At 36.7% G+C, this 20,607-nt stretch overlaps 2 protein-coding genes across 6 annotated transcripts; both read left to right on the forward strand.

Annotated features, from left to right (window-relative positions):
- The first annotated feature begins 3,388 nt into the window (after positions 1–3,388).
- LOC120268935 (calmodulin-binding protein 60 B-like) lies at positions 3,389–11,479 on the forward strand. Of its 3 annotated transcripts, none has more exons than XR_005539071.1 (11): positions 3,389–3,510; positions 3,679–3,818; positions 4,613–4,688; positions 5,920–5,978; positions 6,306–6,793; positions 6,882–7,045; positions 7,125–7,328; positions 7,465–7,678; positions 8,028–8,960; positions 9,837–9,971; positions 11,172–11,479. XR_005539071.1 is itself a non-coding variant. In XM_039276204.1 (9 exons), the coding sequence occupies exons 1-9, from the start codon at positions 3,448–3,450 to the stop codon at positions 8,702–8,704; spliced, it is 2,085 nt and encodes a 694-aa protein (XP_039132138.1). In that variant the 5' UTR covers positions 3,389–3,447; the 3' UTR covers positions 8,705–9,287. The 3 variants fall into 3 exon arrangements, 1 of the variants encoding a protein (XP_039132138.1); XR_005539072.1 differs by having other exon boundaries at positions 8,028–8,886; XM_039276204.1 differs by lacking the exons at positions 9,837–9,971; positions 11,172–11,479 and having other exon boundaries at positions 8,028–9,287.
- Positions 11,480–11,967: 488 nt separating this feature from the next.
- On the forward strand, positions 11,968–20,368 carry LOC120268932 (calmodulin-binding protein 60 D-like). Of its 3 annotated transcripts, none has more exons than XM_039276200.1 (13): positions 11,968–12,055; positions 12,423–12,566; positions 13,057–13,231; positions 13,331–13,464; positions 13,723–13,862; positions 14,703–14,778; positions 15,577–15,635; positions 16,186–16,673; positions 16,760–16,920; positions 17,000–17,203; positions 17,340–17,553; positions 17,909–18,946; positions 20,238–20,368. In XM_039276200.1, the coding sequence occupies exons 1-12, from the start codon at positions 12,008–12,010 to the stop codon at positions 18,484–18,486; spliced, it is 2,421 nt and encodes an 806-aa protein (XP_039132134.1). In that variant the 5' UTR covers positions 11,968–12,007; the 3' UTR covers positions 18,487–18,946; positions 20,238–20,368. The 3 variants fall into 3 exon arrangements, with proteins under 3 accessions (XP_039132134.1, XP_039132136.1, XP_039132135.1); XM_039276201.1 differs by lacking the exon at positions 11,968–12,055 and adding an exon at positions 12,293–12,348; XM_039276202.1 differs by lacking the exon at positions 12,423–12,566.
- Positions 20,369–20,607: the final 239 nt, after the last annotated feature.

The raw sequence follows: 20,607 nt of genomic DNA on the forward strand, positions 1-20,607 counted from the left end.
TGGTGCCCTAAGTCGGTGACGGGGAGCGGAGGGAGGAAGCGGCCGGATGAGGGTTCGATCTCGCCCGTCTTCGTCTTCGTCTTCCACATCGTCGACCTCATCTCTTTTCATCTTCTTCAGTCGTCGACCTCGGGAAGACCGCATGCTCCTCGTCGTCGAGCGAAGGCGTCGAAAGGTTGCAGCTCAGTACATATTTAAATAAAAACAACGATATTTAAGTACTTTTTAAAGCGTAAACGCAATATATTAAAGCGAAACATCGATAGTTAAACAAAGACAAACAAGCATATAAGCAGAGAACTCATTTCTTAAAGCAGAGAGCTTATTTTTTTAAAGCAGAGACCTCATTTTTTTAAAGCAGAAACCCTCAGTTGAGTAGGGACATTGAGTATCTCATCGTCACGATCTCTGTGAACGCTTGAGTGCTATGCTCCGGATCCTGCAAGCGATCTCGAGGTGGCTCGCTCGTGTGGGGTCTTAAAGGAGAAATCTTTGTCGGCGTTGGCGATCCGGTTGGCGACGTTCCTCGGAGGTTGGAGTGGTGAGGCCTTCGGTGGCGACGTCGGATAAGACGGGATCGAACTTGAAACGGAACCATTCTCGACTGCGGAGACCGTAACATGGATAGCAATAGGGTTAGGGTTAGGGATCATTCTGGGTTTTGGATCCATGGTGCCTAAGTCGGTGACGAGGGAACGGAGGGAGGAAGCGGCCGAGTGAGGGTTCGATCTCACCGTCTTCATCTTCGTCTTCATCGCCTTCCCACGTCAGTCGACCTCATCTCTTTCATCTTCTTCGTCGTCGACCTCGGGGAAGACCGCATGCTCCTCGTCGTCGAGCGAAGACATCGAAAGGTTGCACCTTTTTCTCTGGCAAGATCGAGATCTTGATCGAGGTGGAGATCAAAATTCTAGGGTTCGATTCCCATTTTTCATGCAACGTGACTGTGATTGTGAGCCGCATGCTTTGTCTCACTGGCCCAGCATTTGACTGATAAAGAGATTTTTGGGGGTGATAAATACACGCACAAAAACTCATTTCTTAAACAGAGACCTCATTTTTTAAACAAAAAAATCTCATTTCTTAAACAGAAAACTCATTTCTTAAAGCAGATACTCTCGTTTTTAACGAAAACCTCATTTCTTAAAATGAAAACTCATTTTCTTAAACGAAAACTCATTTTTAAACAAAAACTCATTTTTTTAAATAGAAAACTCATTTTTTTAAAGCAGAAACTCATTTTTTTAAACGAACCTCATACCTCATATTTTTAAATAGAAGCTTCGTTTTTAAATAGAAACTCGTGCACCCTAAGGGCATTATAGTCAAACCCTCGTCACACTTGCACAACTTCCCATGAGGGACAATTTCAGTCAAAAATTCCAAATTAACTCTATCAATCAATGTTAGATATTTGGGGGGTTTAAAAAATCATTGTATTCAAAAGGAAGGGGTTTTTGGGAAGTGCAAAACTAACGGGGTGTTTTTGGCAATATTGCAAACTTACAGGGTGTTTTTGGCAATTTCCACTTATTTTTAATATATGTTCTTATTTCTAATTTTCCTTTCCTTTTATTATTTCATCACCATTTTAATAATTTAAATGAGTTTTTCTTTAATCGTTAGATAATCACGTGAGTTTTTTTAAATTTTTTTCTATAAATGTTCTTCTTTGTTTCTTTTATTTTTTTCTTTACGCTTTTCTTGATCTTCATATATATATATATATAATGATTTTAAATTTTATGCGAGTTTTCTTAATAACTCATCGTGAGTTTTTGTTATTTTTACTTCTTTTTAAAATTTATAATTTAAAAAGTTTTTTATATATATATATATATATATATGCGGAGTTAAGTGCTTGGGCCAAAAGAACACTTATTGGTTGTTTGGGTACTTATTATAGAGTATAACATTATGGTATAATATAGGTATTATGACATAAAAAAAATATTCCACCTAGAGAAAAAGTTTTTTTCATTGTAAAAAGTTACCCTCTTTTTTGATCCATCCACCGGGTCCATTGGTGGTCGGCCGACCTCCAGTGACCCGGTCAGCTGGAGGGACTCATGGTCCGATCGGCCTCAGGTGTCGACATCTGGTCCACCGGGAGTCCGACCACTGTCGATCCGCGTCACGGTTTATGCGGGCACACATTGCTCACAGGATCTCTCTGCCAAGTATGTGCGGTCGGGCACACATTGCTCGCACCGTCTTTATGCTAAACTTGTGGAGGCTTTATAAGGTTTGTATGACTTTTCCTAGGTCCAACACATCCCTTCAAACCTTCAAAATAAACTCAAGACTCTTCAAAACCCTTCAATATGTGTTAAAATGAGATGAACAATAATACAACAAGCAACACACTAAGAATTTTTTGTAGGAAAAACCTTTTCAATGGAGAGAAAAACCACAAGACTCTTTAGAATCATTTGAAATATATTTCACTATATCAATTATAATATGACAAGAGTACTCACTAGATACAACTAGAGGAGAAATGACAACAATGCGTCAACAATGAATCAACATTACATCAGCAAAAGAGTTTCATCAAGGTGACATATATATATATATATATATATATATATATTTTAAATCATAAGCTTGGAGCCTATTTATTACATCCAGTCCACCAAATGGGCTGGAGGCTTAAATCAAATTGGTATATAATTACAAGTACTACTTAGTGAGTATAGTTTTTGGATTTTCATACATGGGACTGACCTCTTACCTCGTGGGTATTTGAGTTTTTGACCCATGTCTCACTTATAAGCTAAGCCAGAGCTGAACGACCTTGAGTGGAACTCCTCTTTCGGGGTTTCGGGGTTGGGAGCCCTCGATGAGTCCCACCGGAGCAGTAGGACATCTAATCTTTTTCGTTTATAACTAGCTCAATTTTATTCGGAATGATAGGTCCACCTGCTGGGGAGAGGTATTGGCCATAAGCCCTACTTAATTTCTCCAGCTAGACTTGAGTCCCTTCAATATTGGACTCAACAATGAGAAACACTAGTCCTGATCAAATCCTCACTATTCTAATTCTATGTAAATATTCAAAAAACCCCAAAACTTTTCTCTATTTCAAAGTGTTTCAAAATTTTGATAACCAACACCCCAACACCAACCCAATCTAATTAACAATTTAATATGCCGGATGATGTTAGATGACTAAGATAAATAATAATATTAATTACAGATAAGCAAACTTACAAAGACCAACTACCAGGGAGGGTCAGCGCATCTCGATCCACGAAGCTACCCCCCAACCCCCCCACCGGGCCCCACACTGTCTGACTTAAAATGCTAAGTGAACATTAATTATAGATAAACAAACTTACAAAGACCGACAAGCAGTGAACTTTTATAAAGCCGTTAAGTATGTTCATTCGCTCCATCACCTGAGCTGGTTATAGTAATTGGTCTTGCTTCATAGCAAGCAAGGTCATGGAGGAAACTGCCACAGAAATTAGTCGGCTTAAATCGACTGTTGGAAAACTACAGATGCAGGTAACTATTAGAATTAAGTGTACTACTATCATAGTGTTTTTTCATCAATAGATATGATATGCTAATCTGGTAAAAAGTGTTCTTTTGACATGAAATTGAGGAAGTTACTAGTAATTTAATTCTGGATGTTGGATTTGAAATCTTTGGTTTACATAATGAATTTTGTAGGTTTCGGAGATGGAGCGAAGGATTGGGTTTTTGGAGCGGTCTGGGACGATGGGGCGGGAGAAGCGGGGTCTTGAGCTTTCTGCTGAAGGGGAGGAACATGGTTCCAATGCTAAGCGCCAGAAGGCCCCTGCTCTTGCGAGGTATATTGATTTTTTTTTTTTTTTGAATTGATTTAAAGATGACAGTTTGGAGTTGTGAGGTTTGTTATGTTGATGAATTTACTTTGGTGGTTTTGTGTTATTGATTGTTCTATTATGTGCTGTTGCTTTAATTTTGGAGAATGATCTGAAAAGAGAGATTTTTAATTTTTTTAAGATTTGAGTAGATGATGAAGGGGTTAGTGATGTTTCTGCTGGGGTTCATGATCTGTAAGTCAAGGCTTAGGTTGGAGAAATGTAGATTGGTGTTCTGCACTTGTTTCAAGTCTAGTTTTCACGTGTTGTTAGGGTTTGAGCAAGATCTCCTTTTGCCCTGTCTCTCATGGAGTGTTTATGCGATAAAGTTGACATGTGTTATGGTTGAGTATACTTCTGTGCGCGGTAGATGATGAACTCAGAGATTGTGAGGTTCTTGTTTGCTTGAGTTCAAGGTTGGATTGGATTTTTGGAGTTGAGGAGTGTAGATAAATGGCGAGTACTTGTTGCAATTTGCAAATCCAGTCTTCATGTGTGGTTGGAGAAAAGTTTGATGTGTGCTACGTTGCTGTCTCATATCTTTGATGTTATGTATTTGTCATCGGTAACTAAGATGGTTTGATTTCCTTTGCTTTATTTATTTTTCTTGTATCCTCTTGTTTGTATGAATTTTGCTTGAACTTTTACTCTCTTTTTTTGTTGTCTGAATTAAAATTGCTAGCTCATGCTTTTCTTATCAAACAATAATTTCAGACCTTTTCTTCTGCTTCTGTAATATTAAGAGAATATATTTTTTGTAGTGTGATCGTGGAAACGCTCAAGGTGGATAGTTTGCAAAAGCCTTGTTCATCATTGGAGCCTGTTTTTCGTAGAGTTGTAAGACACTGGCATTTTTCTTTTTTCCTCTTTCCAAGCCATGATTTTGATCCATTCAAGATTAATTATTTTCAGTTTATGATATCTCCTTTTCTTTATTTATTGTTATAAGCTTTATGGTCCATGGTGTAGTTTACCTCATTATTAGGTTACGTAACTGAATTTTTCGATTTAGTTTGGTGATTTGGAGAGGGAAACTTGTCATTTTTGGAACTTCTATCCCCCTTTGAAGGAAGAAAAAAATTGGTTATATTTAATTTACATATCTGTAATATTTTTCAGTATCTTCCAACTTGTGTGAGCTAATTTTGGGCATCAAAGGCTCAAAGAATAATTTAATGTACTATAAGATTAAGAAACACCAAGTTAAATCATGCATTTGGTGTATCTGCTGCCTGTAGATCCCTTCAGCTTTTTTTGCTATTGAAAATGTTTTTGATCTGCTGAAAGTTTTTTTCATTCTATAGTTATCATGCTTCTGTGTCAATTGGCTTGCTCAATTTGCAATCTTGAGCCCCAGGTTCAAGATGACGAATGAGGGTTGAGGACATTTTCATTTTTGGCCATCTATAACTTGAGAAAAAAACTTCTTTTATGATCTAATGCTTTTCTTCTTGACCTTGTCTTTTATGTCCTCCTAAAATGGTTGTCTTCCATTGTATTAAATAATATATTATAATATTGTGACCTGAAGCTTAAAGGGAGAATTGGTTATAAACCCCTCAAAAGTTTTATAATTGCATATTTACCCTCTGAAAAAACATAATTGTATATATACCCCTGAAAAATATAGGTAATTGCGGATATGCCCTTACTGTTAGATTCCGGTAATCAAACTTGATTAATAATGGTTATAACTTGGATTAAGATATACAAAAGGTCCAAAATAACCCTTATACAACTTAAAAAAAACTTTTCAAGGGTATATACGCAACGATATAATGGTAATTTTATATATTTGTTGTTTATTAATAGATGATTTTTCAACTAATTTGAACTGCAGGTATATCACTAATTATGTATATTATTCAAGGGTATGTATTCAATTAACTTTTATTTAGGGGCAAATATGCAATTTCAAAATTTTTTAGGGGTACACCTGCAAAAGCCCCAAGCTTAAAATGTATATTATGATGGCTAGTGCATTTTCATGTCATATGTTCATGTATTTTTCCTCAGAACATCTAGTTTCTGGCTGATATTTCTTTATTATTAAATTATGTTTAAATAGGCGAGTGAAGAAGTGGAGCGTGCTTTAGCGAAGTTGGGGTCTGCCAGGATTGGTACCAGGTGTGACTTGTGGAAACTATCGACTTAATCGATAAGACTCTGACGTTATGATCTGGAAATTATTTTGCAGGCTGATTCTTGCATTTTGTTAGAAAAAACTGATGCATGTCAGGATTTTGGTAGATCCATGAACCAGTATAAGTTATGAAGCCTGAATTTATTTACTGAAAGCATCTTGAGATATTTTCTGAGGTGTTATAGCTTTAAGTTTTTGCCAGTGATCTCGAAGACTATCTTGGTTTTACTATTCTCTATCATTTCATTCTGACCTTAAATATTTCATTTGTGATTATATATCTGTGATTACTCTGACCTTAAAAAATGCAGGTCTTCTCCTAAACGAATTGAAGGACCAGATGGAAGAAATCTGCAACTCCATTTCCATTCAAGGTTGTCGCTGCCACTTTTCACAGGAGGGAAAGTAGAGGGGGAGCAAGGAGCTGCTATTCATGTTGTGTTACTAGATGCGAACACTGGTCATGTCGTAACATCAGGACCTGAATCATCTGCAAAACTAAATGTTGTAGTTCTTGAAGGTGATTTTAACAATGAAGATGACTGGACAGATGAAGACTTTGAAAGTCATGTAGTCAAAGAACGTGAAGGAAAAGGGCCTCTTTTAACTGGGGATTTGCAGGTATCCTTGAAAGAAGGTGTGGGGACGCTTGGGGAACTAACATTTACTGACAATTCAAGCTGGAAACAAAGTAGGAAGTTCAGACTTGGTTTGAAAATCGCTTCAGGCTTCTGTGAGGGAATTCGTATCCGCGAAGCAAAGACAGAACCCTTCGCAGTTAAGGATCACAGAAGCGAATGTAGGTCTGCTGGGAATTTAAGTTATATATTGGTCTTCATTTTTTTAAACTCCTTGTTTGTCTCATCCTTAATTTTCATGTTGTACAGTGAACAAGAAACACTATCCTCCTGTTTTGAAGGATGATGTCTGGAGACTGGAAAAGATTGGCAAGGATGGCTCGTTCCACAAAAGGTTAAATAAGGCAGGAATTTATACAGTAGAAGATTTTTCTACGTCTCGTTGTGAGAGATTCACAAAAAAATTGCGGAATGTAAGGAATTAACTTGGAATTCAGTTTATGCAAACAGATACTAAGCTGGAAAATTAATTGTTATTTTACATGATTGTAGATCCTGGGAAGTGGCATGTCAAATAAGATGTGGAAGAGCTTAGTGGGGCATGCAAAGACTTGCGTCCTAAGTGGGAAGTATTATGTATACTATTCTGATGATACAAGGAATTTTGGTGCTATATTCAATAATATCTATGAATTTGTTGGGTTAATTGCTGGTGGGCAATATTATTTAGCCGAAAGCCTCGGTGACTGCCAGAAGGTCAGGTTTTTTTTGCTTATTTTTCTTTTGTTTTGCTTGCTATTTGACACGGCAAACAGCTGCTGATGAAGTCACTGTTAGTAGCTTTTAATTATCGACTGTTTGAGTTTTACTCAAAATATTTTTATGTTTGTAGGTGTTTGTCGATACCTTAGTGAAGAAGGCATATGACAATTGGATGAATGTTATAGAATATGATGGGAAGGCCCTTCTAAATTTCACACGGAATGAAGTTCCATCTGCCCAGGCAAATTATTCTGCTTCCTATGATCAACAACATGTCTCTCAAGCCAGCCTATCAGTTTCTGTTCCTTCTGATCAATCTTTAATTGATACAGGAGTGACCGTGGGTAAGGACTTTATATGGTTATATAATATGTGTAGGAATTAGAGCTATCCAGCACTATGTTCATGTGAAATGTTAATTGCTATACCAGTTTAGTATGACCAATGTAATGGATAGTCATACAGATGGGATTATCATATGCATCTTGCCGTCGGTATGGATATTGATCACACCAATGCACCCTGACCATTTAGCGATAAAAACTGAATATGAATTTTTTTTAGTTACAATTGCCTATGTTGTTGACCTTTGTTTTACATTTGTTGCTCTGCTTATCTTCATGAAGTTTGTGTATGTATATACCAATTATGAAATGGTATAGACTGCGGACTAAACCTGGTCTCTGTGAACAGGGGTTGTCATCTCAAGTAGCTATGGTGGAAATCAATCAGGCCAATGTTCCACTCAAACTGAGCATGTGGCGCCCAATGCTCAGTTACAGTATGAAAGCAGTTCATGTAATTCACAAAATCAGTTCATCGATTCTTCTCAGCAGGCCCAAAGCACAAGAAATGATAGTACCGGCTTGGTATTGGTCCCCTCGCAACAACCTAGCTTGGGTTTCCAATCCATGAGTCAGGCCTTACAGCCATCTAACCTCAATTCATATGATGACAGTACCACCCATCAAAGAGATCTCTCTGATGAAGATATACACATGATAACTCACAAACTGCTAGGGAATGAAGATGACCGGACCACCCATCAAAGAGAAATCCGAGTTGATGATTTCTTCACTGAGGAAGAAATTTCCATGAGAAGCCACAAACTGCTAGAGAATGAAGATACGCAGCATTTGCTCCGTGTCCACAGCATGGGTGGTACTGCTCACTTGGCAGAAGATGGATTTAGTTTTCCCTCATTCATGCCATCACCATCCCCTAACTATAACATTGACGAGGATCTCAACCACATATCAGGCAAAGTTGTCGTGGGATGGCTTAAAATTAAGGCTGCTATGAGATGGGGAATATTTATTCGAAAGAAAGCTGCTGAGAGAAGAGCTCAGCTTGTTGAGCTCGAGGAATGAGAATCTCAACCTTACAAGTGTTAGAATTCATGGTAGCAGTTGCCAATCTCAGATGACCTTTGTGACAACTCGAGGATGGTTAGTGATCACAAAATTCTAACGTTTAGTGTCGCAACAAGGGATCCACTTGTACCATTTATCTCTACAGCAAGCCGTCCTTCCGTGTTCACTGCTAATGTTTAGTAAGTTTGATGATTACCGATCATTCTGTCACCGCAAACTATGCACATGAGCTGGAACAAACTCGAACTCTTTGGTAAAACACAATTGCTTGGCCATTGATCATCGTAGTTTTAATGCTGCCACAAGTCCATGAACTGCTTTGTTAGTTAGTCAACCAGAAGAAGACTTGATGATGCTTGCTTGTTTTTGCCCTCTTTGTCTTATGAATAGAGAACACTTTTGGGCATGCTTGTATGTAATCTGTTGTGTTTGTTTTAATTTTAAAAACTGTTAAAATGGCTTTACTTGATTTAGGCAGTTCTGATATGTGTTTATGTAAAATGTTCAGCTTGTGTTTGTTAATATGCAGCTAGTGTTTGCGGTTTCAAATTGTGTCCTTGTACTTTTTTTTTTAATGTACTTGCTTAATGTAATTACTTTGGTTAGAAGTGTCCAATAAATAAATAAATAAAATTAATTAAATAAATGAAATGTCTTGTGATATTTATTTATATATTTTAATAAAATGGACAAATCATGTGAGGCAGTGTAGAGAAGAGAAGTTAATACTTTAATTCACTTATGCTTTTACCTTGATCTGGTGTTAATAAATCAAAAGGTCGTTGGTTTATTAGTTAAATGCATTTGTACCAAAAAGAAAATGTTTTTTTGTTATTTGTCATTCATGATGAGAAAAAGAAGTATTTGTTGCTTTCCTACTTTTTATTAGTTAAATGCATTTGTACCAAAAAGAAAATGTTTTTTTGTTATATCAGGTATGTGAATTAGATGTTTGTTGTATTAGGTTATGTACAATTGGGAGTTTGTATCTTGTTTTCTTACACCTAACAACAGTAAGTTTTTTCTGTAGCACTGCCCCTTGTGAAAGAGTTGCCTGCTTTGTATTTATCTTTCACTGTCTTGTTGATAAGCTAAATATCTCTAGGAATAACTGAAATCTGTATTGCAGATGATTACTGTTGGAGGTGATGCAGAACTAGAACTTGTTGATTATTTGGATCCTTTATCTGAGGGTGTGGTTTTCAGTGTCAGACCTCCAAAGAAGAGCTGGAAGAATATTGCCAACCTATCTGGTGGAGAGAAGGTAATTTTTTTTTTTATACTAGAATTTAGTGTATTTCCTCATTCTGTCATCACCAAACCCTGTTGCTATGTGCTGCACTTCTTGTGGAGATAGATATGATGGCTGACATTGTATATCTCCAAGATTAGTTGTATTCTATTGCTTACAATTTCTATGATGCATGTTTGCCCTAAGGACTTAGGATGATCCTGAAAAATTTTTACTTTTATTATTATTATTATTATTATTATTATTTTGATGTCATGAGTTGATGAGATATTAGTATTAGTGGATTCTTGAAACATAAAAGAAATTTAAAGTACAAACTGAAACCTTTGCTAGGATTGCCCCGCCCATGCTATTTAGTAGTGAAAGGGTCCTTTCAATGTTTGTGAGTCAAGTTTTCTATTTCAAAATCAGGACTCTTTTCTGTTATTTTTCTGCTTAGGATAGGTTTTCTCTGAATATTTACATATTAGAGCTATTATTCAAGATGAGATTTCTATTTATATTTAAATTCAGTTTTCTATTGAAACCATAGTTTTCTACCTTCAAGGTGTACTCTCTTTACTTGATCTTCTTTTGGCTCTTTTGTTTTGATCATTGAACATTAGTTCTAGATTGATTATTCAGGGTTGATTGCATCTGAGATTTGAAGGAATAATGTTGTAAGTACTGATTGGTTCCTCACACTAGGCTTGCATCCATTTCTGAGGTTTGGACTGCGAACACATCTACTTGATTACTGCAGTCCTTTTATCTGAATATTTTTATCTTGATCAACTCAAAGTTGAAAAATTTTAACATTTTATAATGTTGTTAATTTGAACTTGAGGTTCTTTGCAGAAATAGTATTCATATATTGGAGTAACTAATAATCCCACATTCATATTCAAATCATGAATATTCTTTTTGGGTGTCTCAATCAGTCTAAGGCTTTGGGTTGAATCATCCAGTGTTAATTACCTTGAATCTGTTCTAGATGGAAAGAAATGGATTTCTTAAGTTTAATGAAAATTTTTTCAATCTTTTATGTTCATAGCTACTAAATGTTAGCCATGGTCACTAATGTCTGTGGTTCATATGACATTCATTAGTATATATGTCGGCATAGACCTGCATATATATATGCAGGTCTTATCATCAGTCATTTGTGCATTTTACCGTCATTAATTTTCATCGGTTTCCTTTTTAACTCTTCTTTAGCATCATTGCTTGCAGCTTGAGGAATAATGTGTTTGAACTGGCTGACCGACTCGTCGGCATCTATAAGACAGACAATTGCACAAAGAGCATCACTATAAATCCTGGAAGTTTTGTATAGATTGATTGTGATAAAGATTAATCATGGAACAACGACATGACGCTAATTGTGAGATGTCGAATACTAATCCATCTTTCGATGTTCGGTAGTAAACTCAATTACTCGACATTGCTATGTAAACGGCTTATTATCATTATGAAAGGATTGTAGACACTTGTATGTAAACTGATTTAGAATCTTCAACAGGAATTAATTATGAAGGACTTTTATGTGTGTGTGCATGCATTTTGCTGGATATAATGTTGTGTTTGTTGTTGTAATGCATTAGATAAAATAAAAATGTCAAGGGGTACAAAGCATTGAATATGATACTGAAATCATGACTGCATGAGCTGCCTAGATGCTAAACATATATTATTTGAGTTTAATTCACTCTTTAAGTTCACAAGATAAGTAAGATTTTGGAGAAGTAATTGATTGGGTTTATGAAGGTGTAAATATTCAAAGAAACCCCAAAACTTTTCTCCATTTTCAAAGTGTTTTAAAATTTTGATAAAACCCCTATCTTAGGTGAGATGACCAAGATAAATAATGATATTAATATTATTAAATAAATAAAAGTTTCTAGCTAGGAACTTGCCTGCGAAGCTTCGTGATGCCATGTCCTCCATTGGTTGGTTGTTGGTCTTTGTTCATATATATATGAACCGGAGGATGTCAAGTGTATTCATTCATTCATTCCACCACGTGAGCTCCTTATAATAATCGTCTAGCTTCAGAGAGGGCAGTTACTATGGTATCTCTGCTAACTGGGGACACTCCTCTCACCATTGACTTCCAGGTAGTTAACTCTTGGACTTGATTGCATACACAGCTCTTCCTGCAAGAGCTTTTTCTTGAGTCTTGACATCGAGTTGCAACTCTTGATGCTTGTTGTGCTAATTCATTCCATAAATGACGTCTATTGGTAGATTTTTGACATTTGATTTTATTGAGGTTTTTTTTTTTTAAAGACATGATGAAAGAAACAAAAATAAATATTTAGATTTTACGACCATGTGAGAACTTTGATGTGTCTTTGAAAAGGGAAACCATATTGCAACCTATGTTATTTACTCATTGACATTTTGCCAGGTTTGTTTGTTTGTTTGTTTTTTTTGTTTTCTCTTGCTCTGGTTCGGCCTGCTTATGTAACAGAAAACTTCCAGTTTGATGAAGTTGAGGCCCCAATGTCTGCTGCAATGCCGGATGCTAGTGAGACAACAACAAGCTTTCCTCGCCAATTTACCACCAACCAGTTTCCTGTGGTGCCTCTGCCAACTGTGGACAATCCTCTCCCCACTGACTTCCCGGTAACTCTTTTATATGGTTGCACAGCAGGTCGTCCTGTCCACTGGACCGAGGATTTGAGATTCTGTTGACTTCAAATTGGAACCCTTGATTTGTGTTTTTGGCCTTAATTTTCAGATAAGGATGTTGGTGATGCTTGTGGTGATCCATTTCATAAATGCTTTGCACTGATAGATATTTTTTGCATTTTCTTTTGGTGAGGTTGTCAAAGAGACGGTGAAAATGCATGCTTCAATATTGGAAAGAAAGAAACAGCCTCGCCCAATTAAAAGCGGAAATAAATATTCTAGATTCCACAATCATTTGACCATTAATGTGCCTTTGAGAAGGAATCCATATTGCAAACCTGTATTTTTATTTCAGATTTAGATTGGATGACAACCCAATTTCTTCTTCCCGCCAAATTATTTTTACTTTCTTGCAATGCTGAGCAATTATTAATTACCCTTTTCATTTGCAATTCTACAAAAGTATGTTTTCCCAACTTTTCAGAATGAACAAGGTTTCATTGCACCTCCTAGTAGTGGTACTGGTGGACCATTCAATTCTCTCTCAGAAATGCCTATTTTATGTGGTGGTGTGTCCTCTGATCCCAGTGGTGTCGAGAAACATGACTATGATTTTGAGAAAGCTCAGACAATGCCATCACAAATCCACAATCCTGATGGTATGGTAACAAGTATTTAGTGTGAGTTAAGAATAATTAGACACTGTTGGTCTAGTTTGAGCTGATGTTCATCCTTTTTGGTTGGTGTTGAGTAATCAGATGATACCTTCCATGGACCTGCAATGTCAAGAATACCTTTGTCTTCTGATTCATACCCTCAGAGCAAGGGCATGGAGGAAGCTGCCACAGAATTTGGTCAGCTTAAATCGACTGTTGGAGAACTCAAGACCCAGGTAGCTATTAGAATTAATGTACTATCATAGTGCTTTGTGAGTACCTTTTAAATTGCGAGTCATTTTGCTTCTTCTTGTGTGTTGCAAATGTCATACTGCTTTTCCTCAATAGACATGATATGATATGCTAATCTGGTAAAGGTGTTCTTTTGACATAAAATTGAGGGCTTGGACCCGAGCTAGTTGAGGAAGTTACTTGTCAATTTTTTGATTCTGGATGTTGGATTTTAAATCTTTGGTTTACATAATGAATTCTAGTTTTTGGAGATGGAGCGACGGATTAGGTTTTTGGAGCGATCTGGGACGATGGGGCGGGAGAAGCGGGGTCTTGAGCTTTCTGCTGACGGGGAGGAGCATGGTTCCAATGCTAAGCGCCAGAAGGCCCCTGCTCTTGCGAGGTATATGCTTAACTTGATCCTTAAGGGTTTTGGGTAGATTTTTGCTTTCTGATTTTTGAGTTAGTTTGTGTCATTTTTTTTTTTTCTTTTGAATTGATTTAAGGATAAAAGTTTGAAGTTGTGAGGTTTGTTATGTTGATGAATTTACTTAGGTGGTTTTGTGCTATTGATTGTTCTATTATGTGCTGTCGCTTTAATTTTGGTGAAAGATCTGAAAGGAGAGCTTTTTTTTTTAAGATTTGAGTAGATGATGAAGGGGTTAGTGATGTCTCTGCTGGGGTTCATCTGTAAGTCAAGGCTTAGGTTGGAGAATTGTAGATTGGTGTTCAGCACTTGTTTCAAGTCTAGTTTTCACATGTTGTTAGGGTTTGAGCAAGATCTCCTTTTGCCCTGGCTCTCATGGAGTGTTTATGCGATAAAGTTGACATGTGTTGTGGTGAGTATACCTCTGCGGTAGATGATGAACTCAGAGTTTGTGAGGTTCTTGTTTGCTTGAGTTTAAGGTTGGATTGGATTTTTGGAATTGAGGAGTGCAGATTAATGGCGAGTACTTGTTGCAATTTGCAACTCCAGTCTCCAAGTGTGGTTGGAGAAAAGGTTGATGTGTGCTATGTTGCTGTCTCATATCTTTAATGTTATGTATTTGTCATCGGTAACTAAGATGGTTTGATTTCCTTTGCTTCATTTTTTTTTTCTTGTTTGTATGAATTCTACTTGAACTTTTACTCTCTTTTTTTGTTGTCTGAATTAAAATTGCTAGCTCATGCTTTTCTTATCAAACAATAATTTCGGATCTTTTCTTCTGCTTCTGTAATATTAAGAGCATATTTTTTTTTGTAGTGTGATCATCGAAGCGCTCAAAGTGGATAGTTTGCAAAAGCTTTGTTCATCATTGGAGCCTGTTCTGCGTAGAGTTGTAAGACACTGGCATTTTTCTTCTTTTTTTTCCCTCTTTTCAAGCCATGATTTTGATAATGTTCAAGATTAATTATTTTCAATTTATGATAACTTCTTTTCTTTATTTAATGTTATAAGCTTTACGGGTCAATGGTGTAGTTTACCTCATTTTTAGGTTACATAACTGAATTTTCAATTTAGTTTGGTGAATTGGAGAGGGGAAACTTATCCTTTTGGAACTTCTATCCCCCTTTGAAGGGAGAAAAATTGGTTATATTTAATTTACATATATGTACAGCTTTGCCAGTATGTTCCAACTATGCGAGCTAATTTTGGGAATCAAAGGCTTAAAGAATAATTTAATGTACTAGAGGAAACACCAAGTTAAATCATGCATTTGGTGTGGCTGCTGCCTGTAGATCCCTTCAGCTTTTTGCTATTGAAAATGTTTTGATTTGCTGAAAGATTTTCATTCTATAGTTATCATTCTTCTGCGTCAATTGTCTTGCTCAATTTGCAATCTTGAGCCCCAGGTTCAAGATGATGAATGAGGGTTGAGGACATTTTCATTTTGCCCATCTATAACTTGAGAAAAACTTCTTTTATGATCTAATGGTTTTCTTCTTGACCTTGTCTTTTATTTCCTCCTAAAATGGTTGTATTATATGATATACTATAATATTGTGACCTGAAACTTAAAATGTATTCTATGATGGCTACTGCATTCTCATGTCATCTGTTCATGTGTTTTATTTTTTTTCTCGGAACATCTAGTTTCTGGCTGATTTTTCTTTATTATTAAATTGTGTTTAAATAGGTTCGTGGAGAAGTGGAGCGTGGTTTAGCGAAGTTGGGGCCTGCCATGCTTGGTACCAGGTGTGACTTGTGGGAACTATCGACTTAATTGATAAGACTCTGAAGTTCTGATCTGGAAATTATTTTGCGGCCTGATTCTTGCATTTTGTTAGGAAAAACTGATGCATGACAGGATTTTGGTAGATCCATGAACCAGTATAATTTATGAAGCCTGAATTTATTGACTGAAATTTGAATTTCTTTTGAAAAATTAGGCCACTCTATTAAAATCCCATCTTGTTGATCTGTTGTCGAATTCCTTAATTTCTCAAATTGAAAGATTTATGACAACTGTGGTCACATAGTAGCATGAATGAAGAGTTATATGTAGTTAAAAATCAGCATGTTTGCTATCTTACTTCTAGAACTTTCTACTTCTTATGTATGTGCATTGGGAATCAATGAATCCCTAAAGCATCTTGAGACATTTTCTGAGGTGTTATAGCTTTAAGTTTTTGCTAGTGATCTCGAAGACTATCTTGGTTTAACTATTCTCTACTTTTTCATTCTGACCTTAATTATTTCATTTATGATTATCTATCTGTGATTACTCTGACCTTGAAAAATGCAGGTCTTCTCCTATACGAATTGAAGGATCAGATGGAAGAAATCTGCAACTCCATTTCCGTTCAAGGTTGTCGCTGCCACTTTTTACAGGAGGGAAAGTAAAGGGGGAGCATGGAGCTTCTTTACATGTTGTGTTACTAGATGCGAACACTGGTCATGTCGTAACATCAGCACTTGAATCATCTGCAAAACTAGATGTTGTTGTTCTTGAAGGTGATTTTAACAATGAAGATGACTGGACAGATGAAGACTTTGAAAGTCATGTAGTCAAAGAACGTGAAGGAAAAAGGCCTCTTTTAACTGGGGATTTGCAGGTATCCTTGAAAGAAGGTGTTGGGACGGTTGGGGAACTAACATTTACTGACAATTCAAGCTGGAAACAAAGTAGGAAGTTCAGACTTGGTTTGAAAATTGCTTCAGGCTTCTGTGAGGGAATTCGTATCCGCGAAGCGAAGACAGAACCCTTCGCAGTTAAGGATCACAGAAGCGAATGTAGGTCTGCTGGGAATTTAAGTTATATTGGTCTTCATTTTTTTAAACTCCTTGTTTGTCTCATCCTTAATTTTCATGTTGTACAGTGAACAAGAAACACTATCCTCCTGATTTGAAGGATGATGTCTGGAGACTGGAAAAGATTGGCAAGGATGGTTCGTTCCACAAAAGGTTAAATGAGGCAAAAATTTATACAGTAGAAGATTTTCTACGTCTTGTTGTGAGAGATTCACAAAAATTGCGGAATGTAAGGAATTAACTTGGAATTCAGTCCGTGCAAGCAGATACTAAGCTGGAAAATTAATTCTTATTTTACATGATTGTAGATCCTGGGAAGTGGCATGACAGATAAGATGTGGGAGAGCTTAGTGGAGCATGCGAAGACTTGTGTCCTAAGTGAGAATTATTATGTATACTATTCTGATGATACAAGGAATTTTGGTGCTATATTCAATATTATCTATGAATTCCTTGGCTTCATTGCTGGTGGGCAATATTATTCAGCTGAAAGCCTCAGTGACAGCCAGAAGGTCAGGTTTTTTTTGCTTATTCCTCTTTTGTTTTGCTTGCTCTTTGACACGGTAAACAGCTGCTGATGAAGTCACTGTTAGTAGCTTTTAATTATCGACTGTTTGAGTTTTACTCAAAATATTTTTATGTTTGTAGGTGTTTGTCGATACCTTAGTGAAGAAGGCATATGACAATTGGATGAATGTTATAGAATATGATGGGAAGGCCCTTCTAAATTTCAAGCAGAGTAAGCAAACAACCACTTCACAGAATGAAGTTTCATCTGCCCAGGCAAATTGTTCTGCTTCCTATGATCAACATAAAGTCTCTCAAGCCAGCCCATCAGTTGATACAGGAGGAACCATGGGTGGTAAGGACTTTATATGGTTATATAATATGTGTAGAAATTAGAGCTATCCAGAGCTATGTTCATGTGAAATGTCAATTGCTATACCACTTTTGTATGACCAATATAATGGATAGTCATACAGATAGGATTGTCATATGCATCCTGCCGTCAGTCTGAATATTTATCACACCAATGCACCCTGACCATTTATTGATAAAAACTGAATATGAATTTTTTTTTTTTTTAGTTACAATTGCCTCTGGTGTTGACCTTTGCTTTACAATTGTTGTTCTGCTTATCTTCATGAAGTTTGTGTACGTATATACCAATTATGAAATGGTATAGATTACGGACTAAACTTGATCTCTGTGAACAGGGGGTGTCATCTCAAGTAGATATGGTGGAAATCAATCAGCCCGATATTCCACTCAAACTGAGCATATGGCACCCAATGCTCAGTTACAGTATGAAAGCAGTTCATATAATTTACAGAACCAGTTCATTGATTCTTCTCAGCAGGCCCAAATCACAAGAAATGATAGTACCGGCTTGGTATTGACCCCCTCGCAACAACCTAGCTTGGGTTTCCAATCCATGAGTCAGGCCTTACAGCCATCTAACCTCAATTCATACGCTGACTGGACCACCTGTCAAAGAGATAGCCGTGTTGATGATTTACTCTCTGAGGAAGATATTCACATGATAAGCCGCCAACTGCTAGAGAATGAAGATATGCAGCACTTGCCCCATGTCCCCAGCATAGATAGTGCTGCTAACTTGTCAGAAGATGGATTTAGTTTTCCCTCATTCATGCCATCACCATGCTCTAACTATAACTTTGATGAGGATCGCAACCACACATCAGGCAATGCTGTCATTGGATGGCGAATATTTTTTCAAAAGCAAGTTGCTGAGGAGAGAGCTCAGCTTGAGCTTGTTGAGCTCGATGAATGAGAATCTGTTGTGAAAGAGAGGAAGTTGGCGGGAGAAAGGAGGGCGCCAGAGGATTTAATCTCTGGGAGGCACGTGCAGAGGAGCAAGGATGATGATTCAGATAATTTGAAGGCTGACGTGGAGGCATCTTTGCCAGCTGTTCGTCAAAGCAAAAGAAAGAAGATGCAAAGCACAAGACTCGCCGGTTATATTACAGTGTTACACCTCAACAGGAGACGATGCTAGTGAGAGTTAGTTATGCTGACGAGGCAGGAGGAAAAGAGTTGATTGGCCAAGCGAGTCGTCAGTTGGAGAGGACTATAAAAGGAGAAGAGAATGAAGGAATGAAGCAGTGAAGTTGAAGAGAGATCTGGGCCTGGGTCTGAATCTCTGGTGATCTTCTCCGGCGATCAGCACAGGAGGGAAGAGATTCCCAACTATTGTTCTTGTTTTCCAATTCATTTCTGCAGATCTTTGTTCGGTGAGTTTGGTAGTTTGAATTACTGAATTCTGAGACATTGTTTGAGTTCTGTTACTTGATATTGAGTTTTTCAGCTGATTTGTTGATTAGAAACTCATTTCTGTTGATTGGAAGTTAGATTTCTCGATATATTGGAGCTTAGTTGCTTGAGAATTGAGAATTATTGTGTGAATTTTTCTCTGATCTGGTTATTCAGTTGATTTGATTAGTAGAATTCATAACAGAATCTCAACTTACAACAAGTGTTAGAATTCGTGGTAGCAGTTGCCAATCTCAGATGACCTTTGTGACAACTCGAGGATGGTTAGTGATCACAAAATTCGTACACGTTTAGTGTCACAACAAGGGATCCACTTGTACAATTTATCTATACAGCAAGCCGTCCTTCCGTGTTCACTGCTAATGTTTAGTAAGTTTGATGATTACTGATCATTCTATCACCGCAAACTATGCACATGAGCTGGAACAAACTCGATCTCTCTGGTAAAACACAATTGCTTGGCCATTGATCATCGTAGTTTTAATGCTGCCACAAGTCCATGAACTGCTTTGTTAGTTAGTCAACCAGATGAAGACTTGATGATGCTTGCTTGTTTTTGCCCTCTTTGTCTTATGAATAGAGAACACTTTTGGGCATGCTTGTATGTAATCTGTTGTGTTTGTTTTAATTTTAAAAACTGTTAAAATGGCTTTACTTGATTTAGGCAGTTCTGCTATGTGTTTATGTAAAATGTTCCGCTTGTGTTTGTTAATATGCAGCTAGTGTTTGCAGTTTCAAATTGTGTCCTTGTAAATTTTTTTTAATGTACTTGCTTAATGTAATTACTTTGGTTAGAAGTGTCCAATAAATAAATAAATTAATTAAATTTATTAAATAAATGAAATGTCTTGTGATATTTATTTTAATAAAATGGACAAATCATATCAGGCCTTGTAGAGAAGAGGAGTTAATACTTTAATTCATTTGTGTTGTCACCTTGATGTGATGCCAATAAATCAAGAGGTAGTTGGCTTGTAATGTTTATTAGTTAAATGCATTTGTACCAAAAAGAAAATGTTTTTTTGTTATATCTCTAAAGCGGAAGGAAATGTATCAGGTATGTGAATTAGATGTTTGTTGTATTAGATTATGTACAATTGGGAGTTTGTATCTTGTTTTCTTACACCTAACAACAGTAAGTTTTTTCTGTAGCACTGCCCCTTGTGAAAGAGTTGCCTGCTTTGTATTTATCTTTCACTGTCTTGTTGATAAGCTAAATATCTCTAGGAATAACTGAAATCTGTATTGCAGATGATTACTGTTGGAGGTGATGCAGAACTAGAACTTGTTGATTATTTGGATCCTTTTATCTGAGGGTGTGGTTTTTCAGTGTCAGACCTCCAAAGAAGAGCTGGAAGAATATTGCCAACCTATCTGGTGGAGAGAAGGTAAACTATACTAGAATTTAGTGTATTTCCTCATTCTGTCATCACCAAACCCTGTTGCTATGTGCTGCACTTCTTGTGGATATAGATATGATGGCTGACATTGTATATCTCAAGATTAGTTGTATTCTATTGCTTACAATTTCTATGATGCATGTTTGCCCTAAGGACTTAGGATGATCCTGAAAAATTTTTTTACTTTTTATTATTATTATTATTATTATTATTATTATTAT

This window comes from Dioscorea cayenensis, chromosome 9, assembly GCF_009730915.1.
Source record: "Dioscorea cayenensis subsp. rotundata cultivar TDr96_F1 chromosome 9, TDr96_F1_v2_PseudoChromosome.rev07_lg8_w22 25.fasta, whole genome shotgun sequence".
Classification (NCBI taxonomy): domain Eukaryota; kingdom Viridiplantae; phylum Streptophyta; class Magnoliopsida; order Dioscoreales; family Dioscoreaceae; genus Dioscorea; species Dioscorea cayenensis.

What these genes read in the sequence shown, in the direction of transcription:
- LOC120268935 (XM_039276204.1), top strand. Translation starts at nt 3,448, where the DNA reads ATGGAGGAAACTGCCACAGAAATTAGTCGGCTTAAATCGACTGTTGGA. An exon ending in TCACAAAAAAATTGCGGAAT is followed by an intron (nt 7,046 to 7,124) that starts GTAAGGAATTAA and finishes ACATGATTGTAG; the next exon opens with ATCCTGGGAAGTGGCATGTC. An exon ending in TGATACAGGAGTGACCGTGG is followed by an intron (nt 7,679 to 8,027) that starts GTAAGGACTTTA and finishes CTCTGTGAACAG; the next exon opens with GGGTTGTCATCTCAAGTAGC.
- LOC120268932 (XM_039276200.1), top strand. Translation starts at nt 12,008, where the DNA reads ATGGTATCTCTGCTAACTGGGGACACTCCTCTCACCATTGACTTCCAG. An exon ending in CTCTCCCCACTGACTTCCCG is followed by an intron (nt 12,567 to 13,056) that starts GTAACTCTTTTA and finishes CCAACTTTTCAG; the next exon opens with AATGAACAAGGTTTCATTGC. An exon ending in ATTCACAAAAATTGCGGAAT is followed by an intron (nt 16,921 to 16,999) that starts GTAAGGAATTAA and finishes ACATGATTGTAG; the next exon opens with ATCCTGGGAAGTGGCATGAC.